The sequence below is a fragment of the Fukomys damarensis genome, unplaced genomic scaffold (genome assembly GCF_012274545.1).
Source record: "Fukomys damarensis isolate Sample0158 unplaced genomic scaffold, DMR_v1.0_HiC HiC_scaffold_1, whole genome shotgun sequence".
Taxonomy (NCBI): Eukaryota; Metazoa; Chordata; class Mammalia; order Rodentia; family Bathyergidae; genus Fukomys; species Fukomys damarensis.
The window spans coordinates 36,699,435-36,726,243 of NW_022900913.1; the positions used below are offsets into that span (position 1 = coordinate 36,699,435).

The 26,809-nt window shown below is 36.8% G+C and overlaps 1 protein-coding gene across 3 annotated transcripts in view; it reads left to right on the plus strand.

The window, feature by feature from the left end:
- The window catches only part of Parp8 (poly(ADP-ribose) polymerase family member 8), a 175,544-nt gene that overhangs the window by 114,667 nt on the left and 34,068 nt on the right, over positions 1 to 26,809 (plus strand). For all 3 annotated transcript variants that reach the window (XM_010644012.3, XM_010644011.3, XM_010644013.2), the window contains 6 exons: positions 570 to 660; positions 4,200 to 4,266; positions 13,492 to 13,617; positions 14,232 to 14,796; positions 16,196 to 16,246; positions 16,352 to 16,447. In XM_010644012.3, the coding sequence (XP_010642314.1) occupies positions 570 to 660; positions 4,200 to 4,266; positions 13,492 to 13,617; positions 14,232 to 14,796; positions 16,196 to 16,246; positions 16,352 to 16,447 (996 nt within the window). The remainder of the gene's footprint in view (positions 1 to 569; positions 661 to 4,199; positions 4,267 to 13,491; positions 13,618 to 14,231; positions 14,797 to 16,195; positions 16,247 to 16,351; positions 16,448 to 26,809) is intronic.

A 26,809-nucleotide genomic window follows, 5' to 3' on the forward strand; every position in this document is an offset into this window, starting at 1 on the left:
TCCGGTCCTTGCTTGCAAGGCAGACCACCGAACCGCTGAGCTAAATCCCCAGCCCCCTGGATTCTTTTACTATATCCTGAAACTTATGGTTTTTATTATAGTAAGCTGCTATAAATCTTTACTTTTGCTTTTTATACATAAAAGCAAGAATCAAGAATACTTTGGCCTTTTCCTTTTTTTTCATTAAGTTTATTGGTACAATTTAGGTATACAATACACTTACATTCATCATTGGGATCTGGTACCTTTACATGATGTATCTTGGTTTTTTTTTTTTTCCCTATTTCCCTGCCCTCCCTTCATCCCCTCCACCCTTTCCTATTTATAAAGATTTTGTTTCCATGTTTTTCCTTTTCTCATATTTTTTTCTTTCCCTCTCCCTCCCACTTCCCCTACTCTTATAGATGTTTTCTTACTTTGGCCTTCTTTTCACACTACCATGGGTTTTGAGGTAATGTGTAGGCCTTTTTAATTTATGCATTCCTTTAACATAAAATTTTAAAGTTTTTTTTCTTCTCATTTTAAACTCTGAAAAATGACTAATTCAGCTGTTAAATATTTTTGTGCAGGAAGAGATTGCTGTGGCATGGGAAGTAATTCGAACAGAACCTATAATTGTCCGACTCCACTGTTCACTTACACAATATTTAAATGGCCCAGGTTAGTTTTATTTCTCTACGGTGTTGAGTATTTATTAGCTGTGTACTGTGCTTTAAGGAAAATATGTATTCTAAGTGGTAAATATCTTGCCTCTGGCCCCCTTGCTGCTAGCAGCTCACACCTTCAGTAGATTTCCTCTCACACAAATAGGCTTTCTCTCCTGGGAGGAGCAGATTGGCACTCCGTGGGTCTTCGCATTCTTCCTCCCTTCCATTGTGGGAGTTGAGTGGCAGCCATTCTGTGTCACGGTCAGACAAATTCTGAGGTGTACTTTATGCCTCAGTATTATGTAGAGGATCAGACAGGAGCTGGGTTCTGACCAGAATTTGTATGGTGGGCTGGGCTATTTCCATTTTTCTGTTGTAGTGGTCATGTTCTTTTACTGTTTCTCCGGGATCAGTTCTTAGCAGAGTTTTTGTCAGGGTCTGCCTGTGAGAGGACTTGACCAAAGGGCGTAGGCCAGAGGTCAAGATGGGTTCCCATTGGCTTTGGAGGAACCCCAGTAGACTTTGTCCCTGCTCCCTGCACTGCTGACCCCCAGGAGCATACTTTGCTTCATTTGACCCCTTATTTTGAGATGATTTTTGTTCATTTCCTTCATAGTGTGGGAATTGTAGGACTAGCTTGTTGTACCTGTTCTACTTGTAGCAAAATTTGCTGAAAGTTTCTTCTTCAGGGGTGGCATTATTCCTTGATTTTCATTTTCTGTCTAGTTTTCATCTGTTTTTAAATGTGCAGGTTAAATTAGGGCTTGTTGAACAGTATTTATTCACATTCCTATCTTGTGTATCCTGCAGTAGGCTTTTGTTATTGTTGAAAAATTGAGGGAAAAGTGCAATTTAAAATAATTGTGTAATATATGAGTAATATGTGACACTAATTGTTTATTATATGAGTAGAACTAGAAGTGATGTTCCCAAAGAGGAACATTTAATTTATATTGGCAGAAGAAATGATTAGGTTTTATCTTAGTTTCTAATTTCACTTATGTCAAACAAATGAAAAGTCTAGAAAACACTTGAGTGCTTTGCAACGAGTCTTTGAAGGTACCTACATTTATAGTAAAATGTACTTGCAAAAGGTATGTGATTAATACAAGATTTAGACTGACCTACTTAACGGTTCTTTTAGAAAAAACATTTACTCCTGTGGTTGGGAAATGTGCGAATATTACTTATTTTGAACTACAGTATTTAGCTAGGTGGAGCCTGACAGTGTATCCATGCTTGAACAGGAGTGATAAGAACTGAAGAAATGCACCTTTGTATCCACTTTGAAATTAAAGGATTATTTTTATTGTTCATGGGGAAATGTACTTTAAACAGATAACATGCTATCATTTGTTTGGATTCTTATGATAGTGTATTTTTCAGAATGGCTGATAAGGCTTGTTACGATGTGAAGAGCAGGCCTAATTTCAGTTGAAAAGAATAAACAACTGGCATTATTATGTTAAAAGGTTGTTCCTGTGCATATTATCTCCTGATTGCTGTCTTCTATGCTTATACTCACATAATTTGTTGCAGAATTATTTTCACATGTCTGGGGCAGCCTTCATTTCTCAGCTGAAATTATATGAGAGATAAGGAAGAGTTGATTAACTTCCCCCTTTTAAAAAATGTGAAATGTATTTTTAATACATTTTGGCCAGTTCTTCCTCATTTTCTTGTCACCCAAAAATTGAACTCTGTGATGAATTTGATTGTATCTAAGCTAAACTTTTAAATAAACTTTGGAAGAAGAGGCACTTCTAAAGTCGTAATACTTATTTTATCTGTAAAAGAATATTAGTTGTAGCTTCCAGTTTTATAGGAGCACGATTCTGTTTTACTCTTATTTGGCTTATGTTACTAATTTTAGGTGAGTTTACTCCTGAGTGCTTGTATGCTTAATCAGATTTTTATTGTCCAATTTATTTTCCACCTTATTATTACTGGGTTTCAGGAAGTTTTTAATTTTTAAAGACATTGTTAAAAATTAATTGAAAATATTTTTAGAGTTAGAAAAATTGTAGTACTCTGCCGTTGCTCAGGTTATTAATAGGTCACTACCTTATAATTAATTACAGTTAATTACATTAATATGCGTTGAAGCCCTTGAACTTTGGAATACTTTTAAAAGAAGCATTTGTGAGCTCTTTCAATATATTCGAAGGTTATGGATCTTTTAGATTTTATTACTAACTGGGTTAATGTTTATAATTTATATTTTTCAAGTATATTTTGTCATTTTGATAAAATATCCAACCTTGTTTCTTAGTCATACATCTTATGATTAAGTTTTGAGTTTTGTAACATTTATTAATATGCTCTGAATAAAGATGGGTGCCTATTACCACTGTTCTCTTTATCTTGCACAATTTCCACCCGTGAAGGTTGGGGTTCTAGTCATACCTGTTGGGTTTTCCCTCCTATTCGAAGAGAGCCAGGGCCCTGTATCTGCTCTGTCTTCTTTTCCCAGACACATTTCCTTTCTGCCTGTGAAAAGATTGTGTCCTTCTAAATCTTCTTCGAAAGAGTACCCTGTATGGTCATTTTGTCATCTTTTTCTTGAAAAAAAAAAATATTCCACTGAATTTTTGGGATGTTAGAATTTTTGGCTCAATTTTTTAAATTCCCATCCCCGGCTTCAGTGCAGGTGGGATGGGAGCCTCTTCTCCTTTCCACCTCACTTTATGCTTTCCTGTTCTCTCCCGAGTGCCCACTCCTGCCCTTCCTATCCAGTTGTCCACCTTCCTTTTACTCTTGTGCATCAAATGAATGTTTCAGTAAATGGTAAATGTTTAAAGTCAAATAACCCCTCCAAATCTGTACAATCCAGTCGTTCACTTACTAGTTGGTAAATTTCATCTTTCTAGATGCTCACAATCCTTGGATTTGCCCTTGACTCCCTCTTTTTCTATTCATCCAGCTCGGCAGTAAAATCTCTCTGCTCTCCTAGAAAGTGTGAATCCAAATCATTCATCCCCTCTGCTGATCTGAGCCAGTGTGTCGCCTGCCACAGTTCTTGATCATCTTTCCTGGATTTGACTAAGAGACCCTGCATGCCCACACCCATAGACCTCCTCTGCCCTCGTGTCCTACTGTGGTGTCCCCTTCCCTCTTCTCTCCGCACTGGTCTATTTTGGAAGATTATTACTTATCACATTACTTCTTTTTTTTTTTTTTAACATTCTTTTTTGTGTTGTCTGGGGATTAATCCCAGGGCCTTTGCACTGAGCTACATCCTCAGCGTTCTTTTGAGACAGGGTCTAGGTAAGTTGCAATATTACCCAGGCCGAGCTTGAGCTTGGGAATCTACCTGCCTCTGTCTCTCTGTGCCCGGATGATGGGCATGTGCCACCTTCATTATACGTTTTATGTGTCAACAGATCCGGATTTGCTTTCAGGTTTAATGACCGTTACTGTGTACATATCCTGTAAACAGCAGTGAATAGAGCCACGTGCACTGTGCTTCGTGTATGTGTGTGTACTGCTACTTCAGTGCTGCTGATGGTTGACTTTCAAGTCAGTGTTTGAGTGATTCTTTTTTCTTTCCAGTGCCTACTGTTGATGTCTTTCAGATTTCCACAAAGGAGCGATTTGGATTGGGACATCAGCTGAAAAAGTAAGTTTGCTGAAGAATAAAACAATGCATTTCTGTTCAAGAGAACTGAATTCTCACTTTGCTTTTTTCCTCCATTTTTGTTCACTAACACATTTTTGAAATGAGTGCCAGAGGAGAAATCCTCCCAGTGCAATGAACTGAGTCCCTAATTTGCTTTGCAGCACTCCTGGGGGCTCTGGCACAGGCCTTCATTTTCTAGCTCGGAGCTGTCCTTTTCCAGCTCGGAGCTGTCCTTGTCCCTCTAGCACCCTGCGCGCTGCAGGAAGTCTGGGCAGTGTGGACACAGGGCCCTGTGTCTCCAGGGGGACCAACAGGGAGTGGGGAGAAGGAGAAGGGTGTGTTGGTTGTCCAGCTTGCTTCTCCAGGAGGTCACCTTGAGCTAACCAGTCCTCCACTGCCTTTCCTGTCCTGTTCTGGACTGCAGTCTGGAGCCTCTCCTGACCAGCTTCTGTTGCTGGTACTTTGGCTCTGGGGGTGAGAACAGAGTTCCAGCTCCTAGCCCTAGGTTGTTATCCTATTCTTTTTTCGACTTCCTACGCCTTTGAAACATTTCTTTTGTAAGTAAGCTCTGCATTTCCTGTTTGGCCCTTCCGTAATACATGACTCAGTTTCTCTTTTATACATGGATGTGGGTCTTCAAAAATATAGTGTGTGTGTAGTTAATTGGAATATAGTTAACTTCTTTAATGTGCAGTTATCAACCCATGACCTTCCGTGTATGCAGTCACCAGGAATTTTGTGCACTTAGGTATTTTTAGTGGAAATGTTATGGTAGGTTTTGAGCATCAGGAAAAGCTGAATCCCTTGTGTGTTGCCTCAAAATCTCAGAGAGGCTTTTTTGATAATTTTCTCACTGCTCAACTCTAATTTTGAGTTTTAAAGACTGTTATCTTTAAAAACTTTTTTTTTTTTTAGAAAAATGGAAAATGAAAACACAGAGCCAAATACAAAGACAGCGGACAGGAATGGCCGTAGAGTATAAGAAGGACACTGCTATATGGTAGACATAAAAATTGACTTTGAACTTTAGCTGAAATCAAATAATCACATGTCTGAGGGAAGGCACAGGCCTTTTGGGTTCATTGGTCTGTATTTTGGTGTAGACCCAGGGTGCTTATTTTGATTTTTAGTGCAGGAAATAATGGCACTGTCCATGTTCTCTCTCTGCTCCCTGCAGTGGGGACTCAGAGGATCTAGATGAACCTTAACCTTTCTCAGAAGAGACAGAATTATACTACTTGAATTGAGGCCAATTTTATTCATTAATTTTTAGTTTTCAAAAACTTGACAGGTAACATTTATTGTATACAACATTTTTTGAAGTACATATGCATTATGGGATGGTTAAATATAGATAAGTGAATTTTCATTTTAAAGCTTTTCAAATTTCTTTACTGATACACAACATAAAATATGCAAATTAATGTACCTATACATAAAATAATACATCAGCATGCATATTAGCATGTATAAAATATACATATCAATGTGATATTTTAGATTGTGTAATTTAAAAAATCACAGAATCCTTTTTTTCAAATTTTTTTTGAAACACATAGTATGTTACCTGAAGTCACCAGAGCTGCATTAGCACAACAGGATGTCTTAACCATACCTAATTGGGACTCAGTACCCATTTATTAAACTGTCCCCCACTCCCCACGACTCCCCCCAGCCTCTGGTGATGGTGGGGATCCTGTACTTATCTTTCTATGCCTGTCTTATTTCCTAATTATAACATTAGGAAGTGCCATCCATAATGCTGCAAATGACAGACTTCATTTTTTTCTTTTTTATGACAGTATGGTATTCCATCAGTTACATGGACCACATTTTTTCATGCTTTATCATCTGGTGGCTCCTAGGTTGTTTCCATCTCTCTGTCCCTGTGACTGTTGCTACCAATGACAATGGTAGTGTAAGTGTCTTGTCAACATGCTGATTTCATTTCCTTGGCTTCAACACCCAGTAGTGAACTTACAATGTCTTAAAGTTTTTGAGGAGTCTCTATAGTGTTTTATAATGTCTATTTTTTTATATTCCATCCAACAGTGTACAAGGTCCCTTCTCCACACTGCTGCCAGCACTAATTCCTCTCCCCTTGCCTTCTCTTCCCTCCCCTCCCCTATCTTCTTTTCTTTTCATGATGCTGGAGATTGAACCCAAGGCTGCAAATTGCACAGGCTAGACAGGAGTTTTACTGCTGAGCTGCACCTGCAACTGTCTTTTTTTGGGGGGGATGTACCTGGGATTGAACTCAGGACCTTGCACTTTTGGAGCAGGTGGTGGAACCACTGAGCTAAATCCCTGGCCGCGTCCTTTATTTATTTATGTATGTATATATTTATTTTGATGTGAGCCAAAGAAAGAATAAATCCTACACTCCTCAATATATATCTCTTAGATTTTTTTTTTGTTGCTGTTTTTTATTTTTTGTATTTTGAGACAGGGTCTCGCTATGAAATAAGACTGCCCTGAAACTCACTATGTAGCCCAGGCTGGTCTCGAACTCACAGCGATCCTCCTGCTTTAGCCTCCTGAGTACTGGGATTACAGGCTTGGGTTAGGTATTCGTATTTATGGAGAATGCTTGAAGGATTTTTTTTTTAACCCTCTCTTCCTTCACTTTCCTTCTTTTCTTTCTTCAGTGTATAAATTTAACTTAAATGTGTAAAGGAAGATCACAAGATAATTGTAAACTGAAACACCTTGTTTGGGTTCACCTGGATGCATTCTCCCCATTCCCTTGTGCATTGATCAGTTTTCATGTGGCATCATACAACAACCTTTGAGTAATATTCCAGGAGCCAACACTGTGGAACAGTCTACTTTGCCAGTTAAGGCACATTTTGACTAATACATAAAGTCTTGTGTAGCATGTAGGGTCATCCCCGTCACAGAGCTTTACATTTGCCTCTAGATTTTTATAGCTTCACACTGAGGTAGCATTACTCAAATACGAGTTGTACATGATCCACATCTGAAAATGGGGGAGTGACACTCTTGTAAATCCCCAGTGTTGACTTTATTTGCAAATATAAAATCAGACAATAAACTCTTAATGTTTTAGAATTTTGGATCTCTAACCTAAATTCGACTTGCAACATATTTTTAGCACATTTTAGTATGCAGTGTTTCTTGTAAAGACTCACCAGAGACAGCCTTGGTTTTCTGTTCTAGGATTCGGTGTGTTTCTCCAGGGCAACTAGATTTTGTTTTTTGGGTTGAGTCCACATCTTGTGGGACCCAGAAATCTTCCTCTTACTTATTCTCCCTAAGTTTGGTAGCACCACATTTTAGCACATTTTTTAAGGTTTATGATTGCCTACTCAATTTCCTCCCTTAAAAATTTTTTAAAAGTTGGAGAGCATTGGCCAGAACAACATAGGAATTACGAAAGCACAGAATTCTAGAAATAAATAACTCTATACCTTTATTGGCTTCTGAGTACATCAGGTAGGATCAGAAAAAAAGAACTGGTGAATATATTTCTAACCCTAGAAATTACAGAAAGTTGTGGGTTGTGCTGTTTAAAAATTGTGTAGAATGTATCACATGTTTTATTAGTTTTTGCTACTAGATTTTCAGAAAATTACTTTTATGGATAAATTTTAGGTAGGTAGAAGTTGATATGGACCAGTTTTTTTTCCCATGATCCTTAATCTTCTTCTTCTTACATGTTTATTCCCTTAATTGTAAATGACTGGTTGTGATCCTTTGTCTAATACATAATATTTAAACATTTACTCAGAAAAAATCAAATATTGAGAGGTTTTTCCAGAAACATACAAGAAGGTAGGCAGGTTTAGAATTTATCCTGTTTGTAATTGTTTAGGTTTACTCTCTGTAAGAAAGAGACCCTCATGCAATGTTTCTCTTATCTCTTTTTCTTGTGTTTTGGACAGCAGGAGTCATAATAGCAGCAGCAGATACTTTAGCAATGTTTATTATATGCCAACCAGATTTCCAAATGCTTGTCATATATTAAATTATTCAGTCTGCTCCACAACCCTGTGAAGCATAAGTAGTGTCACTATTCTATTTCCTTGAAACTGAGGCCCAAAGAAGTTCAGAAATTTAAGGCCACATAGAGGGAAAGTGATGGAGCTAGAATTTTCCTCCAGATTGATGCTGTTGACCTATACACTCACCTCATTGGATTGTAGCTGTTCCATTGTCTTATATAAGTTAAGGATTCTGAGGTGTTTCATGAATATAGGGAGAACGTGAAGTCAATTAAAAAAAAAACTCTAAAAGAGAAAATACATACTTTTTTGTGGTTGATAGAACACAGAGGCACAGTGATTAATCTTGTATGGGGTGAATGTTATTAAAAAGGAAAGCATGTAAAAGACAGTGGACATAACCCTAAATTTTGTATGATGTCCTCATTGAGCAAAGTTAAATTGTATTTATGAAGGAAACTACTGTAAATCTTGCTACATTTAATGTGCAAAATAAAATCCAGTACAAATTCTGCATGCCAAATCCAATGAATGATTTAACTGCAAATCAAAAACCACTAAAAATGTAAAGGAATGCCCTTAATTCAGTTGGATAGGTGTTACTTTGCCAGAGTTCAACTCTGCCTTCTAATAAATACTGACTGTGTAGTGCATAGTTTTTTCTTTACCAAACAAAAACACACACCTCCGAGCAAAGACACTGTGACATCCATTTGGGCTCTCTTTTTGCTATTGAGCTACCCTGGAACTGCTGTACACAGAGCTGGTTGTGGCTTCACCTGCTCATCACTCAGGGCAGGTGTGTGGTTGACCTTGCCATCTTTTTCTCTTTTATCATTAGCCTGCAACAATTGCAATAGTTTGTTTTGGGGCCAGCACATTAGTAAACACAAATTCATGTGTGGATATGTAAATCTTTGAGAGCCTCTCTATATGAGAAAGTAGTCATTATACCTAATGTACTCATGTGTACACTCTGGATTACCACTGATTTTAGATAATAATAGTAATAAATAGCCACCCTGGGAGTCAAACACAGGCGCTCACACATGTTAGGCAGTGCTCTATCCCTGACCTATATCTCTAGCCCAATTTCATTGCCTTTGTGTTTAAGACCATCTAAAGTATGAGTATCCAAGTTAAAAGAATTACTGATGCTGATGTAACATAAAAGAAAGAAAAACTTCAGCCATTTCTACCTATGATTTTTGTTGTTGTTAAAAGTCAGTTGAAATCTCTTACTAGGTTGGGGGAGAAACAATATTTCTAATAGCATTATTACATCTGAATGCTTGTGAAATCTTGGATGAAAAAAATCTTTAACATGAAGTAGAAGGTAAAAGAGCCTCTTGTTGAGCTCTAAGGCAAGTTTACTGTCAATTTGGAATCATGATATATTCATAGCTCTTTCCCCCTTGTTTCTCACTGCTACCAAAGGAATAGAAGAAACATTATTAAGCCTAAGTGATAAACTTCTTGGGGACTTAGTTTGTCAATACTGAAACATCTTCAGGAATTTAATAATTGGCCTGGTGTGGATTGTTTCAACATACGTAAATCAATAAATGTAACACTATATTAACAGAGTCAAGGACAAAAACCATATCATAGATGCAGAAAAAGCATTTGACAAAATTCAACACCGTGATAAAAAAAACGGTGCAGAAAATTGAAATAGGTGGTTTTTATCTTAATCTGATAAAGGCTATCTATGAAAAACCAACAGCTAACATCATATCAAATGGCCAAAACCTTCATGATAAATTCAGGAACAAGACAAGCATGTCCACTATCACCACTCCTGTTCAATATAGTTCCGGAAACATTAGCCACGGGAATTAGATATGAGAAAAAAATTAAAGCAATAAAGATAGGAAAGGAAGAAGTTAAACTGTCATTATCTGCTGACGTTATGATACTCTACATAGAAGATCCAAAATACTCTGCCAAAAGACTACTAGACTTAACTGGTAGATTCAGCAGAATAGCTGGATACAAGGTCAACACTCAGAAATCAATAGCCTTCTTGTACACAGATAACAGACTCACTGAGAGAGAAATTAGGGAAACAATTCCTTTCACAATAGCATCCAAAAAATGAAGTAACTAGGAATCAATCTAATGAAGGAAGCAAAAGACCTCTATATTCAAAACTACAGCACTCTGAAAAAAGATCAAACAGGATATAAGAAAATGGAAAGATATCCCCTGTTTCTGTGTAGGAATGAATCAACATAGTAAAAATGGCCATACTACCATAACTGCTATACAGATTCAGTGCAATCCTGATTGAAATTCCAATATTGTAGTTCACAGAACTACAGAAAATAATCCAAAAATTCATTTGGAACCAGACGAGATCTAGAATAGCAAAAGCCATTCTAGGCAACTGAGATGTGACAGGGAAGTATCACAATCCTGAACCTGAAAATGTACTCCAAAGCCACTGTGATAAAAACGCATGGTACTGGCAAAGAAATAGACCTGAGGATCAGTGGAATAGTTTAGAAGATAACAAACAACTCCGATGTATTCAGCTACGTCATCTTTGACAAAAGATGCAACCGTTCTCACTGGAGGAAAGATACCCTCTTCAATAAATTGTGTTAGAAAAACTGGATTGCAACCTGCCAAATATTAAAACTAGACCCTTATCTTTCACCATGCATTGAACTAAAATACAAGTGGATTAAAGCTCTAAATATTAAAGCAAACACTAAATATTAGAACATACACTTTCTGGAAGATAAGTTAGGCAAAACTCTTGAAGACAATGGCATAGGAAAAGACTTTATGAACAAATCCTCTGCGCAGGAACTTGCACAAAGAATCTCATCTTATTAAAAATCTTTTTCTCTGCAAAAGAAACCAACAACAGAGCTAAGAGACAGCCTATAATGTGGCAAATATTTTTGCCAGCTTCTCAGACAATGGACTATTATCCATCTGAAATGAACAGACATTTCTCAGACAAAGAAGTAAAAGCAGCAAATAAATGTATGAAAAAATGTTCCACATCACTTGTCATTGGAGAGACGCAGATGACAATAATGCTGAGATTCCACCTAATCCAGAAAGAATGGCTGCTATCAAGAAAACCACTAACAGACGTTGGGGTAGTTATTGGGAGAAAGGAACCCTTCTCCATTGGTGGGAGTGCAGACTGTTACAACCACTATGGAAATCAATATGGAGCTACCTCACAGAGCTGGGACTAGAGGTTCCATTTGACCCAGCCATCCCTCTGCTGGGTATCTTTCCAAAAGAATTAAAAGAATCATACCACAGTGATATATTCTCACCCATGTTTATAGTGGCACAATTTGTAATCGCTAAAACTGGGAAACTGCCCAAATGTCCATCAGTTGGAGACTGGATAAAGAAGATGTGTTTTTTTTTCTATAAAAGGGAATTCTACTCAGCCATAAAGAATGAGAAATTAGTCATTCATAGGAAAATGGAGGCATATTGAGGCCATACTTTTAAGTGAAATAAATAAGACATACATGTATATATACCAAATAGTTTCTCTGCTGTGAAAAACTAAAAGTAAGTAAGATCCAAATTGTATAACTGATAATGTGAAATAGGAAGAAAAGGGCTAAAGGTGTAGGGGAAGTGGGAAGGGTAGGGGAAAGGAAATAAGGGAAAAGAAAAAAATATGAGAAAAGGCAAAAATGGAAACAAAGTCTTCGTAAATAGAGGAGGGTGGAGGGGTGAAGGGAGTGCAGGGGTAAGGGGAAAAATGAGAACCAGGACCTGTCATGTAAAGGTACAAGATCCCAATGATGAATGTAGCTGTACAAGGTGTAGGGGAAGTGGGAAGGGTAGGGGAAAGGAAATAAGGGAAAAGAAAAAAATATGAGAAAAGGCAAAAATGGAAACAAAGTCTTCGTAAATAGAGGAGGGTGGAGGGGTGAAGGGAGTGCAGGGGTAAGGGGAAAAATGAGAACCAGGACCTGTCATGTAAAGGTACAAGATCCCAATGATGAATGTAGCTGTACTGTGTATCACTCAGTTCTCAGAGCAAGAAGTATAAATAGCAGATAAACATATGAAAAAATGTTCAACATTACTGGTCATTCGACAAACACAAATGAAAACCACACTGAGATTCCACCTCACCCCAGAAAGAATGACTGCTATCAAGAAATCAACCGATAAGGGCCAGAGATTTAACTCAGTAAAAATGATAATTGGCCTTGTGCTAAGAGTCACACCTGTCCCTGCTTTGTACCATACATTATACATATGTGAGCTCTACTGGTTAATGTGCACACTCCAGATCGCTCACGACTACTGAGCCATGCTCCGGCAGATTTCATTTTCATATCTTATTTGTGAAATATATGCAGTAATAGCTACTCTCTGGAAGTGTGTTGGGATTTAAAGGGAAAAATGTGTGTATAAAGTTTTTGTTTTACTCCCATGATTATTGTAACTGGTAAACTAGTATCAATACAATTTTCCTCTCTTAGAACCAAGGTATTTTAGGAAAACCTGAGAAAAGCATGACTGATAGGCAATGCTAATGTAATTTTTGAAAGAAAACCCCACATCTTAGATATTAATATTCAGGGGACCTTTGTCCACTGTGACTTGCAAGATGGGCTGCATGGAACCTCTCCCAGCCCGGGACCCATCTCCCAGATCCAGAACCGACATGCCAGAATTATTACTGTAATGTCTTAATGAAAAATTTGAGATTAGAAATTAACACAGTGCCGCTTTTTGATCGTAATGATAAAAAAAATTGGAAGTAATTTTTAGAATATCCAAATTTAAAAAATTTACAAATGATTCCACTGTTCTGACAATAGTTTAATTAGCCACATTTTTACATAGAGTAGAGCCAATGTTGCATGATTTATTTCTATATATAGGTTTTGATTTTCTATTGGAGCAAATCAAATAAAAGATTGGCTTTACTTAAAAATAATTCAGATTTTTTTAACCACTTAAACTAAAGCTGCTGATCCCGATGGCTGTTCTCATAATTCTCTTTATATATTTATTCTTCATCTTTCACTTGCATTTTTAAATCATACCAGATTATACATTAATTGTTTAAGTAATTTTCCCATAGTCTTGGTGATTTGCTATCTGGTGCTTTTTTATGTTTGAAAAATTTTGTATAGTGTAATTCTAAGCGCCTTACTGGTTACCATGTGTTTATTTCCTTGGATAAGTGCGTTGTGAACACAGTAATTATATGCATTACTTTAGGACTGTAATAACAGAATTACCTTTGCTTTGGCAGAATCATGCAGACATTTGTTACACAGCAATGGAAACAGAGCAAAGAAAAGTCCAGTTGCCTGCACAGTAAGAAGCTGTCGGAGAAGAAAGTGAAGTCTCCCTTGCATTTATTTTCTACCTTGCGCAGGTTGGTAAGAGATGCCTTCAGCATCGTCTTGATGAGCATGATTGTCCACTGTTACTCAGTTTAAAGCATTCTGTAGTCTTGGCATTGTTTGTTTATTTGAGGCAAGGTCTCATTATGTAGTCAAGGCTGGGCTTTAACTTTTAATATGTAGCCCAGCCTGGCCATGAACTCATGGCAATTTTCCTGCCTCAGCCTCCCAAGTGCTGGGATTATAGGTGTGCACTACCACATACAGCCTGTTTGTTTTCTTTACGACATTAAAAAATGACTAAATTACATTAGTCTCTCGAAAGCACAAATGTTCATTTCTACAGTTCTGTTTCTTTAACATCCCTTACATTTACTAAAAATTGCATTTGCTTTCTGATCACCCTGGGTTCCATGGCTGTTAGTTTCATATGGAGCACTGGGATAGTTCGGAAGCTTGGGAAAAAAGGATATCTTGTAGAGTCTTGCTTTTCAGGAAAATGTGATTTCATTCCTGGGCTTTTTCTGCACATGTACTTGATTTTCACTTACTGGAGTGAGATGGCTGCGGTTGAGCATGACAGGCGTTTTCCATTGTCAGTTAGACTCATCATTCACCCCACATTGATTCTTGTTCCATTTTGAAGGTCGCCAAGTTATCCTCCCCCTGGTTGTGGCAAAAGCAAATCCAAACTGAAATCTGAACAAGATGGCATCTCCAAGACGCATAAGCTGTTGCGTAGGACTTGTTCCAGCACGGTCAAGGCTGACGACGTGTGCCCTGCCAAGTCGCACAGGACCTTTGGTCGCTCCCTTTCCAGCGATCCCAGAGCCGAGCAGGCAATGACAACAATTAAATCGCACAAATTCTTGAACCGTTCCTGCCCTGCTGCTGTTAAGCAAGAGGACTGCTTGACTCTGAAGTCGCACAAACTATTGACTCGATCTTGTTCAGGAGACCCACGATGTGAGCACACGGCCAACTTGAAGCCCCACAAACTGTTAAGCAGATCGTACTCCAGCAGCCTTAGAGTGGAGGAGTTGTATGGACTGCGGAATCACAAATTGCTCAGCAAGTCTTACTCCAGTGCCCCCAAGGCTTCTAAAACTGAGCTTTTCAAGGAAGCTACTGCGGAGGGCAGGAGGCTCTCTCTTACCTCAGGGCTTATTGGTATCTTAACACCATCTTCATCTTCATCTTCCCAGCCTGCTGTGCGTAATCATTTTCACCTTGTGTTCTTAAGTGTTAGCTAAGGGGCTGCTGAGGAATTAACAGTTTCGTTGTTCATATAAGACCTAGTGGAGCAAAAAACTAAGATCGGTATTTTTTAAATTTTCTGTTTTCTTTTTTGATGTTTTTGCATGTCAGGCACTTGCACTGAAATGTTAGTTTTGACTCTGAAAAAAGCAGTTAGTGGTTGGAATTCCAGTTCAGATTCTTGCTCTGGGATTGAATGTGACTAAAAATAGAAGGAAGTCCATTGGATTCATACACCTTTCTTTTTATGCTGTAGTTTTAATGTGAAAAGTGGATGTATCTAACCTGGGTTTTCCCCCACGTGAATTATGGAGGACCATATTTGTCTTACAATTAAATTAAGAGTAATCCCTTTGAAGTTGGGAGGAGAACTCATAATGTGACTGGTAGAGAGAAGCAATGTTGAAGGTGTAGTCACAGAGCCACCCTTGAATTTGCTTTTAGGGTTCAGGTTATGCTGAAACTGGAGCCACTAGATAACTGTAGTAATAATTTAATGTTTTTGTAGGGCAATTTTTTCTTGATGGGTACCAGGGATCGGACTTTGCGCTGTGAGGCAGGTGGCAGCACCACTGTGCCAAATCTCTGGCCCTTTGTATGGCATTTATTGGGAATACGTTTTAAACAAAATTCACCTCTAGAGGAATTTATTTTCTAAATATGTAGGTATTTTGTGAAGTGCACATTTAACTCTAGCCATCAATACGTATGCACCCAATCATAGTTGAAGTTAATAGAAATAAGATACTGTTTTCAGGAAGTCATTCTGATGCAGAGGCGTGCGGCACCATGCCCGGCTTAAGACCCATTTTATTTAAAGATAAGATTTAAGGTCATGGAGAAAATAGGTATTAAATAATTACATAGTGGGATGTTTCCCTTGATAGTTTTGCTCAAGAAAGATAATTTCACATACTCGATGAAAGGAAAATTTCTAAAGTGTCCTATATGTGTAACCATATATATATATTATGCTTAAGGTCCAGTCACTTTTAGTAGCTGTGTAATTTTTCCTTGGACAGATAATTGTATCACTTTTTAAAATCAAGTTAAAGTACTCATAATGAGGAGGTATGAGCATTGCTGATGAATAATAGAGAAAATGAGTTCATGTAATCATGTGAAGAGGCCAGTCATTTGTACTAGAAGATCAGCAATTAAGAAGGGTAATCATTTAGGGAAAAATTATAATAGTAATGGCAAGAAGGGTATTAGGCGAATAAAGAAATTCTAACAGCTTGACATCATAACCAATGGCTTAATATCTCAAGTGATTGTGTCAAAACAATCATTTCTGTATTCACTTATTTTATCATACATTTTTCTAATTAATATGTTCTTACTCTTTTACAGCCAAATGGTGCAAAATGCATTCCAATACGAGACCGTGGCTTCCTAGTACAGGTAAGAATCGAGGCTTTGTCCATTGTAGAAATAGTTTAGCCCTTATTAGGCTTTCAGATCATGTACAGACTTGACTGAATTATTTGTCTTTATCATTTGATTCAGACAATTGAGTTTGCTGAGCAGCGGATCCCTGTATTGAATGAGTACTGTGTGGTTTGTGATGAACCACACGTGTTTCAAAACGGCCCTATGCTTAGGGTAAGTGCTTGTTGGTGGAATGGCAGTAGCCACTTAGAATATATGTGAAAAGTGTTACAACATAGAAAAAAATACAGTTTAGGGCAAATATTTGGAAAATGATTTAATTTAGTAAGTGGTATATTTGTTGGAATCTGAGAAAGAGCAGATAGTTGGTGTTAGAGTAACATTTCTTACTGCATTTGTTGCATGGCAATACATTGCAATATGCTTATAGCTTTATGTTGACCACAAAATTGTGGAATTTTAAGAAGTATTGTTTAAAAGGGCAAATACTAAGGATGCTTATACAGTGTTTATTTAAAATTACAATTTAAAGTGCATAATATCAGTAGGAGAGAGCAGGCCTATGCTAGTTAGGAGAAGGATACTATAGCATTTAGGAGAGCCATAAGAAAAATTTCCAAACATGATAAATTACTGACAAATTTGGTACATTGTCAAGAAAATATGGAAAGTGTAATTAGTGTGTATAATGCAGTTTTGGGAAAATCATTCTGTTTCAAAAGTTCCCCCTTTTTGGTAATTTATGTGATAGCATTCATACATTGAAATCACTAGAGTAAACAGTTAAATGGTGTTTTGGTGTAGATATAAATCCCCCCTCCCAATTGCCGTGTGTTCAGAGGTGGGCTGTTGGAAGATGATTGATCTTTGGGTACTACGCTCAGCAGCAGCTTAGTCCATGGACTAATTCGGTTCATAGCGGAAAATGCTGTTAGCCCTGAGGTCTGCTTGGAAGAGACAGCCCATTGGGGGCTACAAGAATGACCTACAAGAGTGTATTCTTATCCCTGGCTGCTCCCTTCTGTCTCTGCTTTCTGGCTGCCGTGGGTTGAGAGCAGCTGTCCTCTTCAGCACACTTCTCGTAACCATGGACTGAACCTTCTGAAACCACGAGCAAGAATAATTCTCTTCTTCAAGTATATTGTCCCAGGAATGGAAAATCTGACTGATGCAAATGGTGTTTAATATATTCATAATGTTGTGCTAACATCACCACTAATTCCATAACATTTTCATTACCCCCAAAAGAAACTCCCTACTTTCTGTCTTTCTTTTCACCTAGCAAACATGGATATATTTTCTGCCTTAATAGATTTCACTGTTCTGGACATTTATCACCCAAAGATGATAACCATGTTTGTCTTTGCTTTTTCTAGGTTTCTTGATATGATTGTTTTTTGTTTTATTCCCTTACTATTTTTTGTATTTTAATTAATTAATTTTTTTGGTATGAGGGATGAAACTCAGGTCCTTGCGCTTGCGAGGCCGTCACCAGAACTATTGAGCTAAATCCCCGGCCCTGTATTTTAATTTAATTAGTATTAAGAAGGAACTGTCAGTTTGGTTTTCAAATATATTATATATATATTGGTATTCCTCTCTCTTTTGTCACTGCCTTTTTTTGTTGTGTGAATGCGTATTTTTTCCCCCATTAAATTTATTGGTACATTTAAAGCAAATGATACAGTTACTTTTATCATTGACATATTTCTTATTTTACTCTTTTAAATTCACATGTTGTAAATTTCTGATTGGTTTTCATAATTATTTCCCAGGGAATTGCAATTAGCATTTAATTCTGGAAAACTAGTTTGAATCAACTAGAAATTCAATAAGATTTTAATAATGGATAAAATTTTATTTCTCACATAGCTTCAATCTCCCTTATACCTTTATGTATAAAGTTATAAACTACATCTCCCCATACTGTGCCCTCATCGAAATATTGTACAGCATAACTACAGGTTTGTATACAGATCTTTTAAACTGTATCTTTGTTTAACCTGGTTGGAGTTCATTGATTTCAGGGAAGCATAAATTAATATTTTAAATAAATTTTGGGTTTTTGAATCTATATTTCTACAAATATTTTCCTCTTACTTTCTGGCACTGTCATTTTCTGTGTGTTTTTATGTGATGGTGTTTTATAGATCTCTTAGGCTTTATTCACTTTTCTTCATCATGATCATCCTTATTATTTTGGTACCAAGTATCGAACTCGGGTCCTTGCACTTGCAAGGAGTATTGTCTTTTCTTTATTCAGATATGGTTCTTTAGCTCTTGGAATATTTGGAAAATAGCTGATAGTTTTTGTACATTGGTGCTTTCTTTGGGACCCTTTCTATTGATTACCATTTTGCTCTATTTGTGGGCTTTATTTCTTTTTATGGCATATACTTTTTTTTTAATTGAAAACTGGACATTTTAACTATGATTGTGGCCACTTGGGAATCAGATCTTTGTCTTCAAGACTTATTTTACTGTTGCCGCTTGTAGTTTCTTTTGTTTTGTGATTCCCCCCCCCAAATTATTTCTATATAGTCTTTATTCATTGTCCTGTTTAGTCAGTTAGGCTTTGTTCATTAAGTGGGCAGCTGATAATTGTTACCAAGGAAGGCTTTTGGTTGTTAAGTGGTTTTGTATTTGTTGAGTTATGCCATTAATACTTAGCACAGCAGTTGGTAATTCCACCCTAACCTGGCATTTCCTGCTAGCACAGAATCTTAAGGTAATCTGGAGGTGATATTAAAGTCTAAGTCATTCTTGAGCACACACAGCCATGCGCAAGCACATGGTCTTGTAGATTCACAAGGAATATGTGTAAACTTTCTGTTCTCATTATGAGTGTCTTATTCCTTTTCGTTAATTTGGTGTGGTCTGCCTCACTAATCTACAGACAGCAGTAAGTAAAATATTGACTGTAAGTATATTTCTGTGTGTTTTAGTGCTCACTCTTGCTATGGATTTAGTAGTGGGTGAGTTCCAAATCAGACAGAAATAAAGACAATTATTTTGAGCTCCTCTTCAGAGCACCACCAGATCCCAAAATAACAGTTCATACCACTTTCCCCTAGTATCGGACATACGAGCTTTTATCTTTAAGACTACCTCTAGTGCCAGGTAGGGCAGATGGGACTTGGGTAAGTTTAGACATTGCCAATTTTACTGTTCTTACCAGAATTCAACTATTTGTCTTTAGTACGTGCTCCTTGGTTATTGAAAGCTTTTGGTTAATTTTCAGCATATGAAGACTTGATTCACATCATTTTTGCCCATTTTTCTTTTTTTCTTTATTTTTGGTATGGGGGATTGAACTCAGGCCCTTGCGCTTGCAAGGCAGGCAGTGAAACCACTGAGCTAAAGAAATCCCTGGCCTGGCCAGTATTTTTAAGGTTTATATAATAGAGGGCAAATGTGTTCGGACATTTTTCTGACATCAATCCTCATCGTTTCAAAGTGTGAGACAGTACCTTTTACTATATCTGCATAATAAAGACCTGCTTTTGAGTTTGAGACAGAATAAAATTTGTATAAATGTCTATCTTGGTTAGCAGAAGGTTAGAGATTGTCGGGTGTTGTGTACCAGGCATATTTGTGTGTGTGTGTGTGTGTGTGTGTGTGTGTGTATTAAAAAAATAATATGCATTATGTGTCTAAGTTTCCTTGTTTTATTTTCACAAATTTTCCGTGGTTTAGATATTTTTTCTATCATGGTACAAATAAGATTAGTATACTCAGAGGTTAAGCAGTTTGTTCAACATCACCCAGATACTGTGGGTGGAGGCTAGGCTTTGAACCAAGTTCTGTCTGCATTTTAAACACCAGAAGGCTTGATAGCTAGAAAGTACCATGTTAGATTTCAGTGTTACACTTTTTAGGAGAAATCATTCTTACTCCAAGGTATGTATATCTAAAATAAGATAAACTACATGCCTAGAAACTGATTTTACTAGAATTCTTAAAAATTGAGTTTTTTTATATCTAAAAACATGTATACAACCTGTTTTTATTTTAAGCATAGTCATCTGTCACATTTTGTGATTTATTGGTTTTACTTTACTTAAGGGAAAATATATGAAAAAAAAGAGTTTATTCTTGCAATGTAGATGCCTTTTATTTTCGATGCTGCTGATTGAATGCAGATGTCAGGCACACTGGCTTGTGCTGTACTCCTGAACTACTACTCTTCCAGCACCTTGTGCTATTTCTTGCCAGTCAACTCTTCTCAGAGGTAATTCTGAAATCCAAATTAATTAAATCAGAATTTATTCATGAGAAGATTATGTAAATATGTTTTTGGTTCTGGAGAAGTGTAGCTGGTAGAACAGGTAGATGCTCTAAATCATCCCATTCTGTCCTGCTTAGGTGTAGTATTAATTTTGTCAGTGTGCACCTCTTGGTCTTGATCTCTTGCTTTATCCACAGCCATGCCATCTCTACTGCACAAGATAACAGCAGTGTTACCACTAGTGAATGCTTTTTGAGTGGTTTTTGATTTGATTATGTGCCGGGTGCTTTCCATGCATTATTGCATCTAATCCTTCCAATAGCTCCGTGATGTGTAGATTTTGTTATTATCCCCACTTTGCAGATGAGCAAAAAAGTGATCTATTCAGTCCTGCTCTTTAGTTGACAAGAGGCACAAGATGGTAACACAGTCTTAATGATAGCATGGCACTGGTCTTACTCTGGGGTTGTGGACCTGAACTAAGTCCAGTTCTGTCCTGGAAATCGGCTACACACAGTTTTGGGTTCACTCTTTGTGATTTAATTGCTGGCAGTTTATTTCTAGAGTAAATGGTTGAAATCTCATAGTTGCTATAGGTATACTTTACATTTTTCTCTCAGTTCTGACTGACTTTGTATACACATCAATGGAATGTGCTATGTTTTGAGAAGGGAAGAAGAGTGCTTTCGTGAACAAGAGAGGAAATATTTCCTAAATAAAAACCTATCAGATGGTTTGACGTTGCAACACAGACTAAAGAAGTCAGAAAACTTTGCTTTTTTAAGTAATAGTGAAGTAAGATTAGGAAATGAAAATCAAGGAGACTTGCTTGTGTTTTAAAGAAAAGGAGTGAAAAGAAAAAGGACTCTTGATTTCATTAAACAGATGTTACACTTAAATTGGTCACATTCATTTTTTTTTCTATATCTCTTTTGTGTTATATATATTATAAAAATTTTTTTTTCATTCCTGGGGAACAAACTCAGGACCTTGTACTTGTGGGTGCAGGTGCAGCACCACTGAGCTAAATCCCCGGCCCACAAAATGTTTTGCTATATGTAAGAGTAATACATACAAATTTAGATATATTTCATAGGGGATATTAACCAGTGAACTGATTCATTGGATAATTTATTCAGTCCACATGCTTTATTGTAAGGTATAATAGAAGAAATTACAGCCCAGTTGATTATGTTAGTTATACAAAACTTGGATTTCTATAGAATTGTTTCCAAATTTACTCTTCTCTTATTTTTCCCTCTTTTCTCCAAACTTGCTTCTCTTAAGATGATATAGACACCCCTTTGCCCCTCTTCCACCAACGTGCTGAAATGTTAGTCCTTAATTTGTACTTTTCCATCACTGTACTTGAGAGTTCTAGATTAGCATGTTATCTCTCTGAAACACAGGCAACTTATTTAGAAATACTCTGGTGCTGCAACATTCTCTTTTGTTTGTTTAAAAAGTTTGTAAATGTTATTCCCAGGTGAGTTCTGACATAACACTTTGAATTTACAAAACACAGTAACATCAACAGAATTGTTCACAGAGTCCTAGATTTTCAATTTGTTTGTGCAGTTGGATTGGTATCTGGAAACCAAACCAAAACTCAATGAGCCTTTCTCTCTATATGGACTCAGCTAGAATGTTAATACCGTAAACTGTTTTAGAGATTCATTTTAAATGTTTTGTCTTTCTTGAGTATGTTTGCAAAATAGAAAACAAAGATTAGTACCCGTGGGTTATTATATTGGGCACTTTGAAAACACCCAGTTTAGATCAAATATAGTTGCGTTTAGTCTTTGATCCCTGCTCTGAGTTGTTAAGCTCTGCTGGAGAAAGCCATACCAAGTAGTCTTGTGGATTAGTGTCCCTACCAAGTTAGATCCCAGTCACAGATTCTTGGCAGTTCCTTGCTCTCTGGTTAACCAACTTTTCTGTTGTGCACGTTAATAAGATATGAGAAGCATGCTCTCCTTCCCCTTTCCTGCCGTGTGAAAATGTGCTGGATTGCCTGTTCTTTTTTTTTTTGTTCCGGGGATTGAACTCGGGTCCTTGCACTTGCGAGGCAGGCCACTGAACCGCTGAGCTAAATCCCCAGCCCTGGTTTGCCTGTTCTGCATGATTTGACCCAGCATGAGATTCTAGGCCAGTGGTTCCCAGACGGTTTTGCACAAGTCTCTGTCTCTTAGCAGAGAGGGGCTCCAGTCCATCAAAGCCAAATCAGAGGAGAAACTTCAGAGTCTGTATTTGTGTTTATGCACTTTGCTGTGAACCTTAGACTGATGTTTGCACTGCAGGCTCTTATTTTCTGAGTGAAATTAAGAACACTTATTTGGTCATAGTTTAAGGCATTGCCATTCCTTCTGAAAGCATAACAGATTGTCTTGTATTTAGATCTGATTTAAGTATTTGAAGAATGGATGAGAAAGTATATTCTGGTAATATTGCTCTCCCCAACTTATTTAGATTTCAGATTCTGAGACAGAAGCTTAACTAAAAAGTTTAGTTTAGCTAAAAAGTTTTTTTGGTTCAAAAAGATGATTTTTAAAAATATCCAGCTGAGTAGATGGTGGTTTTAATGTTCAAGTAACATTTCTGTGCTATGTGATCATGTATTCCTTTCTAATCTAGCCCGTCCTGCCTTGCAGTAGATCTGCCATAGTCCCTCTGATGGATTAGTAACCTTTTCCAACCCTGAATGCACATCTCGGCAACAAAACTCAAAGCATTGTCTACAAAACTGAAAATAAAGAAAATTAATTATATGTTTTGTGATTCTTAAAATGTTAATGTAATCCTATATTTTTTTTAATTGGGAATTTATATTGATATTTTTCTTTTATAGTTGGAAACTTTGTAGCAGTAAATTAAGAATTTTGATAAATGTTTTTAACCAAAACAAAAATTCAGTATATTCTACTTCAAAGAAAAGTACTTTTTATTAAATACTTACCTTTGTATATGAATTCAGGTAAAGCTACTGCAGGGAAGGCTTATTTAGGTTACTTTTTTTTGATACCAGGGATCAAACTCTGGACCTTGCTCTTGTGAAGTAGGTGGCGGAAGCACTGAGCTAAATCCCTGGCCCTAGATTACCTTATAATGTTAATACTAAAATAGCTCTCCATGCTTCGAGAAGATTTTATAAATCTTATCACATTTTGTCCTCTTATCAGTCTGGGAAGCTAGATATTTACATTCTTGTTTCATAGATAGGAAAACATGTGCACACGTGTTCAAACTGGACCTACCTTCACTTTTATTGCTCACATTGAAATTGCCTTGTTTCAAATAAAATTAAAAATATATTCATCTAGCTGAAAACTGAGCACGTTCTAGGGACACATATAGACATTCCCCATGCTTTTTTTTTTCTTTTTATTGAGTTTATTGGTACATTCTAGGTATACAACACAGGTACATTCATCACTGGGATCTTGTACCTTTATGTGACAGGTCTTGGTTCTCATTTTTTCCCCTCTTGTCCATGCTCTCTCTTCACCCCCTCCTCCCTCCCCACTAACAAACACTTTATTTCCATGTTTTCCATTTTCTCATATTTTTTTCGTTTCCCTTATTCCCATTTCCCCTACCCTTCCCACTTTTCCTACACCTTGGCCCTTTTCTTCCCCCCATTCTTTTAAATGGTGCAAGATGGATACTTTATAATAAATGTTGTATCTGTGTTGGTAGTGGAGGGCATTGCCATGATTATAGAGTATAAATTATTGGAATGAATTGTTTCAAGACATTATAATAGGTTAAGAGAAAATAAGACTGTACAAATTGAAACAAATTGATTTATTATAAATTCAAAAGTATATTAATAATGATTTATACTTTGTTTTATTAGACCCATATACTTTGTAGTGAGTATGTGTAAAAAATTCATCATTACACTTAGCAAGCAATAGCTGTTATATGACTGTGCACTATTTGAATTGATTGCTAATGTTTTCTAGGGAAATAGCTTAGTCATAGTAGAATTTTCCAAGGTTGTGGTAGTTTGTTCAAGTAGGAGAAGGCTAATGCACAATAGAACTACTTAATGTTTCATTAAGGAAGTGAGTGAGATTCAGTATCTCATTGATAGGATGTACCTGTGGATGGATACTGATCACCTAACACACTGCAAAATTTTCTTTGAGTAAGCCATCTTGGCTGACATTTTGAACCCATAAGTAAAATGTGAACATCACACAGTTTCTCTTATATGAGAAAACTAAAATATAAATAGTTATAAAACCAAAATAAAGGAGAGATGACAGGAAATAAAAAGACAGACTTTTAGAAGCTGGGAATCAAAAACAGTCACAGTTATGTTCATATATATACCATTCCCCAGTGTGACGGTAACTACGTTTTGTAACAGACACATTATTACTATTGCTATTAAGAACAAGAAAGTCTTTGACTTAAAAAAAGATAAACAAAATTACTATTCCAAAGCAAACATGAATGTACAAATATTTTATCAAATTTGAATTAATTTACATTATACATCTTGACTGTTCCTTGATCTTTATAAATAATGAACCAAGTATGTAGAATTGTTATTTTAAAAGTTCAGTAATATTTTTTTGGTATGGTGTTACTGAGGTAAATAAGTTAATGGCAACTATTGCTATTGTAGTTACTACATTAAAAAAGAGGGGAAGGTAAATTTATAAGAATGTAATGTATACTTTTAATTTTTCAAGATTATAGCAGAGTGTTTTGTTTTTCCAAAAGCTGCTTTTCTAGCTTGCCAAATTTCTGCTTGATCTCTTTCTCCCAACTGTTGTAGTGCCAAAATATTCCAAGGAATCAGCCTTTCATATTTGAATATGGGAAAAAGGGAAATTTCAACCAGAAATATGCAAAAAAGAAAAATGTTGATTTGGTAATAATCATGTTGTAATTTCATCATAAGAATGCTTGAAGACTTTGGTTTGATCCCAAGTGTCGCATACAAAAAAGAAGTTTTATTACTTAAAATAATGGCTGAAGTTACCAGGAACACCTAGGATTGGTGGTGATTGGATTGGTGTTAGAGCTGTATAAGAATAACTGTATAATTTTCCCTGTCTTTCAATTTTAAAAATAATTGGATTAACCTTCAAATGTAGTGTAGTGTTTTATTTTTATTGAAAACATTTTTAAATGAAGTTTATCGGTACATTTAAGGTGAACAGCACAGTTACAGTCATCATTGGGATCTTGTACCTTTGCATGATGTATCTGGGTTCTTTTTTTGTCCCATTCCCCTGTCCTCCCTTCACCCCCTTCACCCTTCCATATTTACAAAGACTTTGTTTCCATTTTTTTCCCCTTTGTCATATTTTTTCTTTTCGCTTTCCCCAACTGGTTAAAACAATTTGGTACCAAAAATGTAGTTTCTATTGTTACATTTCCTGGAGAAGTATGTGTGTGTTTACATGTATACGTACATACATATATGGTGTACACACATTCACACACACATACTTAGATGACTACAAAGTAGGTATATTTGATTGTCTGGGATTCAAATAAAACTATTCATTATCCATTCCACTCAATAAGGCTCCTGTTATTTCGTTTTGCAATTGATGGTTAGATTTTAGTCAGGAAAAAGTGGTAGGCAATTAACAAGCATATTATTAAAAAAAGTATCTTCCATGTCAGTGAACCTCGGGTAGCTGGTACACGAACACGTTCCTGTAACCCTTTATGAATTTCACGTTTCTTCTCTCTGCACTCTTTTGTTTGTGCAGATTCATACACCGCTATCTTTGACACTCTTTAAATTTGCAGTACGTAGTTCTTACTGCTACTTCAGATCATACCAACTTCTGCGCCCCAGAAAGTGAACAAAACACATCATCTTCTGTCTATGAGGGAAATCAAGTTTACACAGTTGCCCTCATACGCAAAGAACAGCAGATTGAAGTAAGAAGTTAAATAGAAGTCAATCTGAGGTCTGCGTATCCAAGTATGTGTGTGTGTTGTATTGCTTGTGTCTGGATAAAGATTTTCTTTGATTCGTTTCCCCTCCCTCACAGTTCTCACATTTCTGAACAGAAATCATCCTGCACTTCTAAGGCTGATAGAGGAAATACATCAGTTCCTCCTTTTTCTGAAGTTCTATGTGGGGAGAGTCATCGAGAAGCCTTTGTGCTTAGTCGGGCCTTTTACCCATACAGCCACGTGTATAGGGGCCTATTTTGAGCATAAGAGGTGCTCAGGATGGAGACATTCTTCCCCACTGGCTAAGCAACAGACCCAGGCGCCCTCCCGGAGCTGTGCTCATTGCAGCGCTGGCACCAACAAATGCCTCTCGGCTGCTGTGCAGAGGCACCACGGACTGCGTCCTGTTAGGCTTC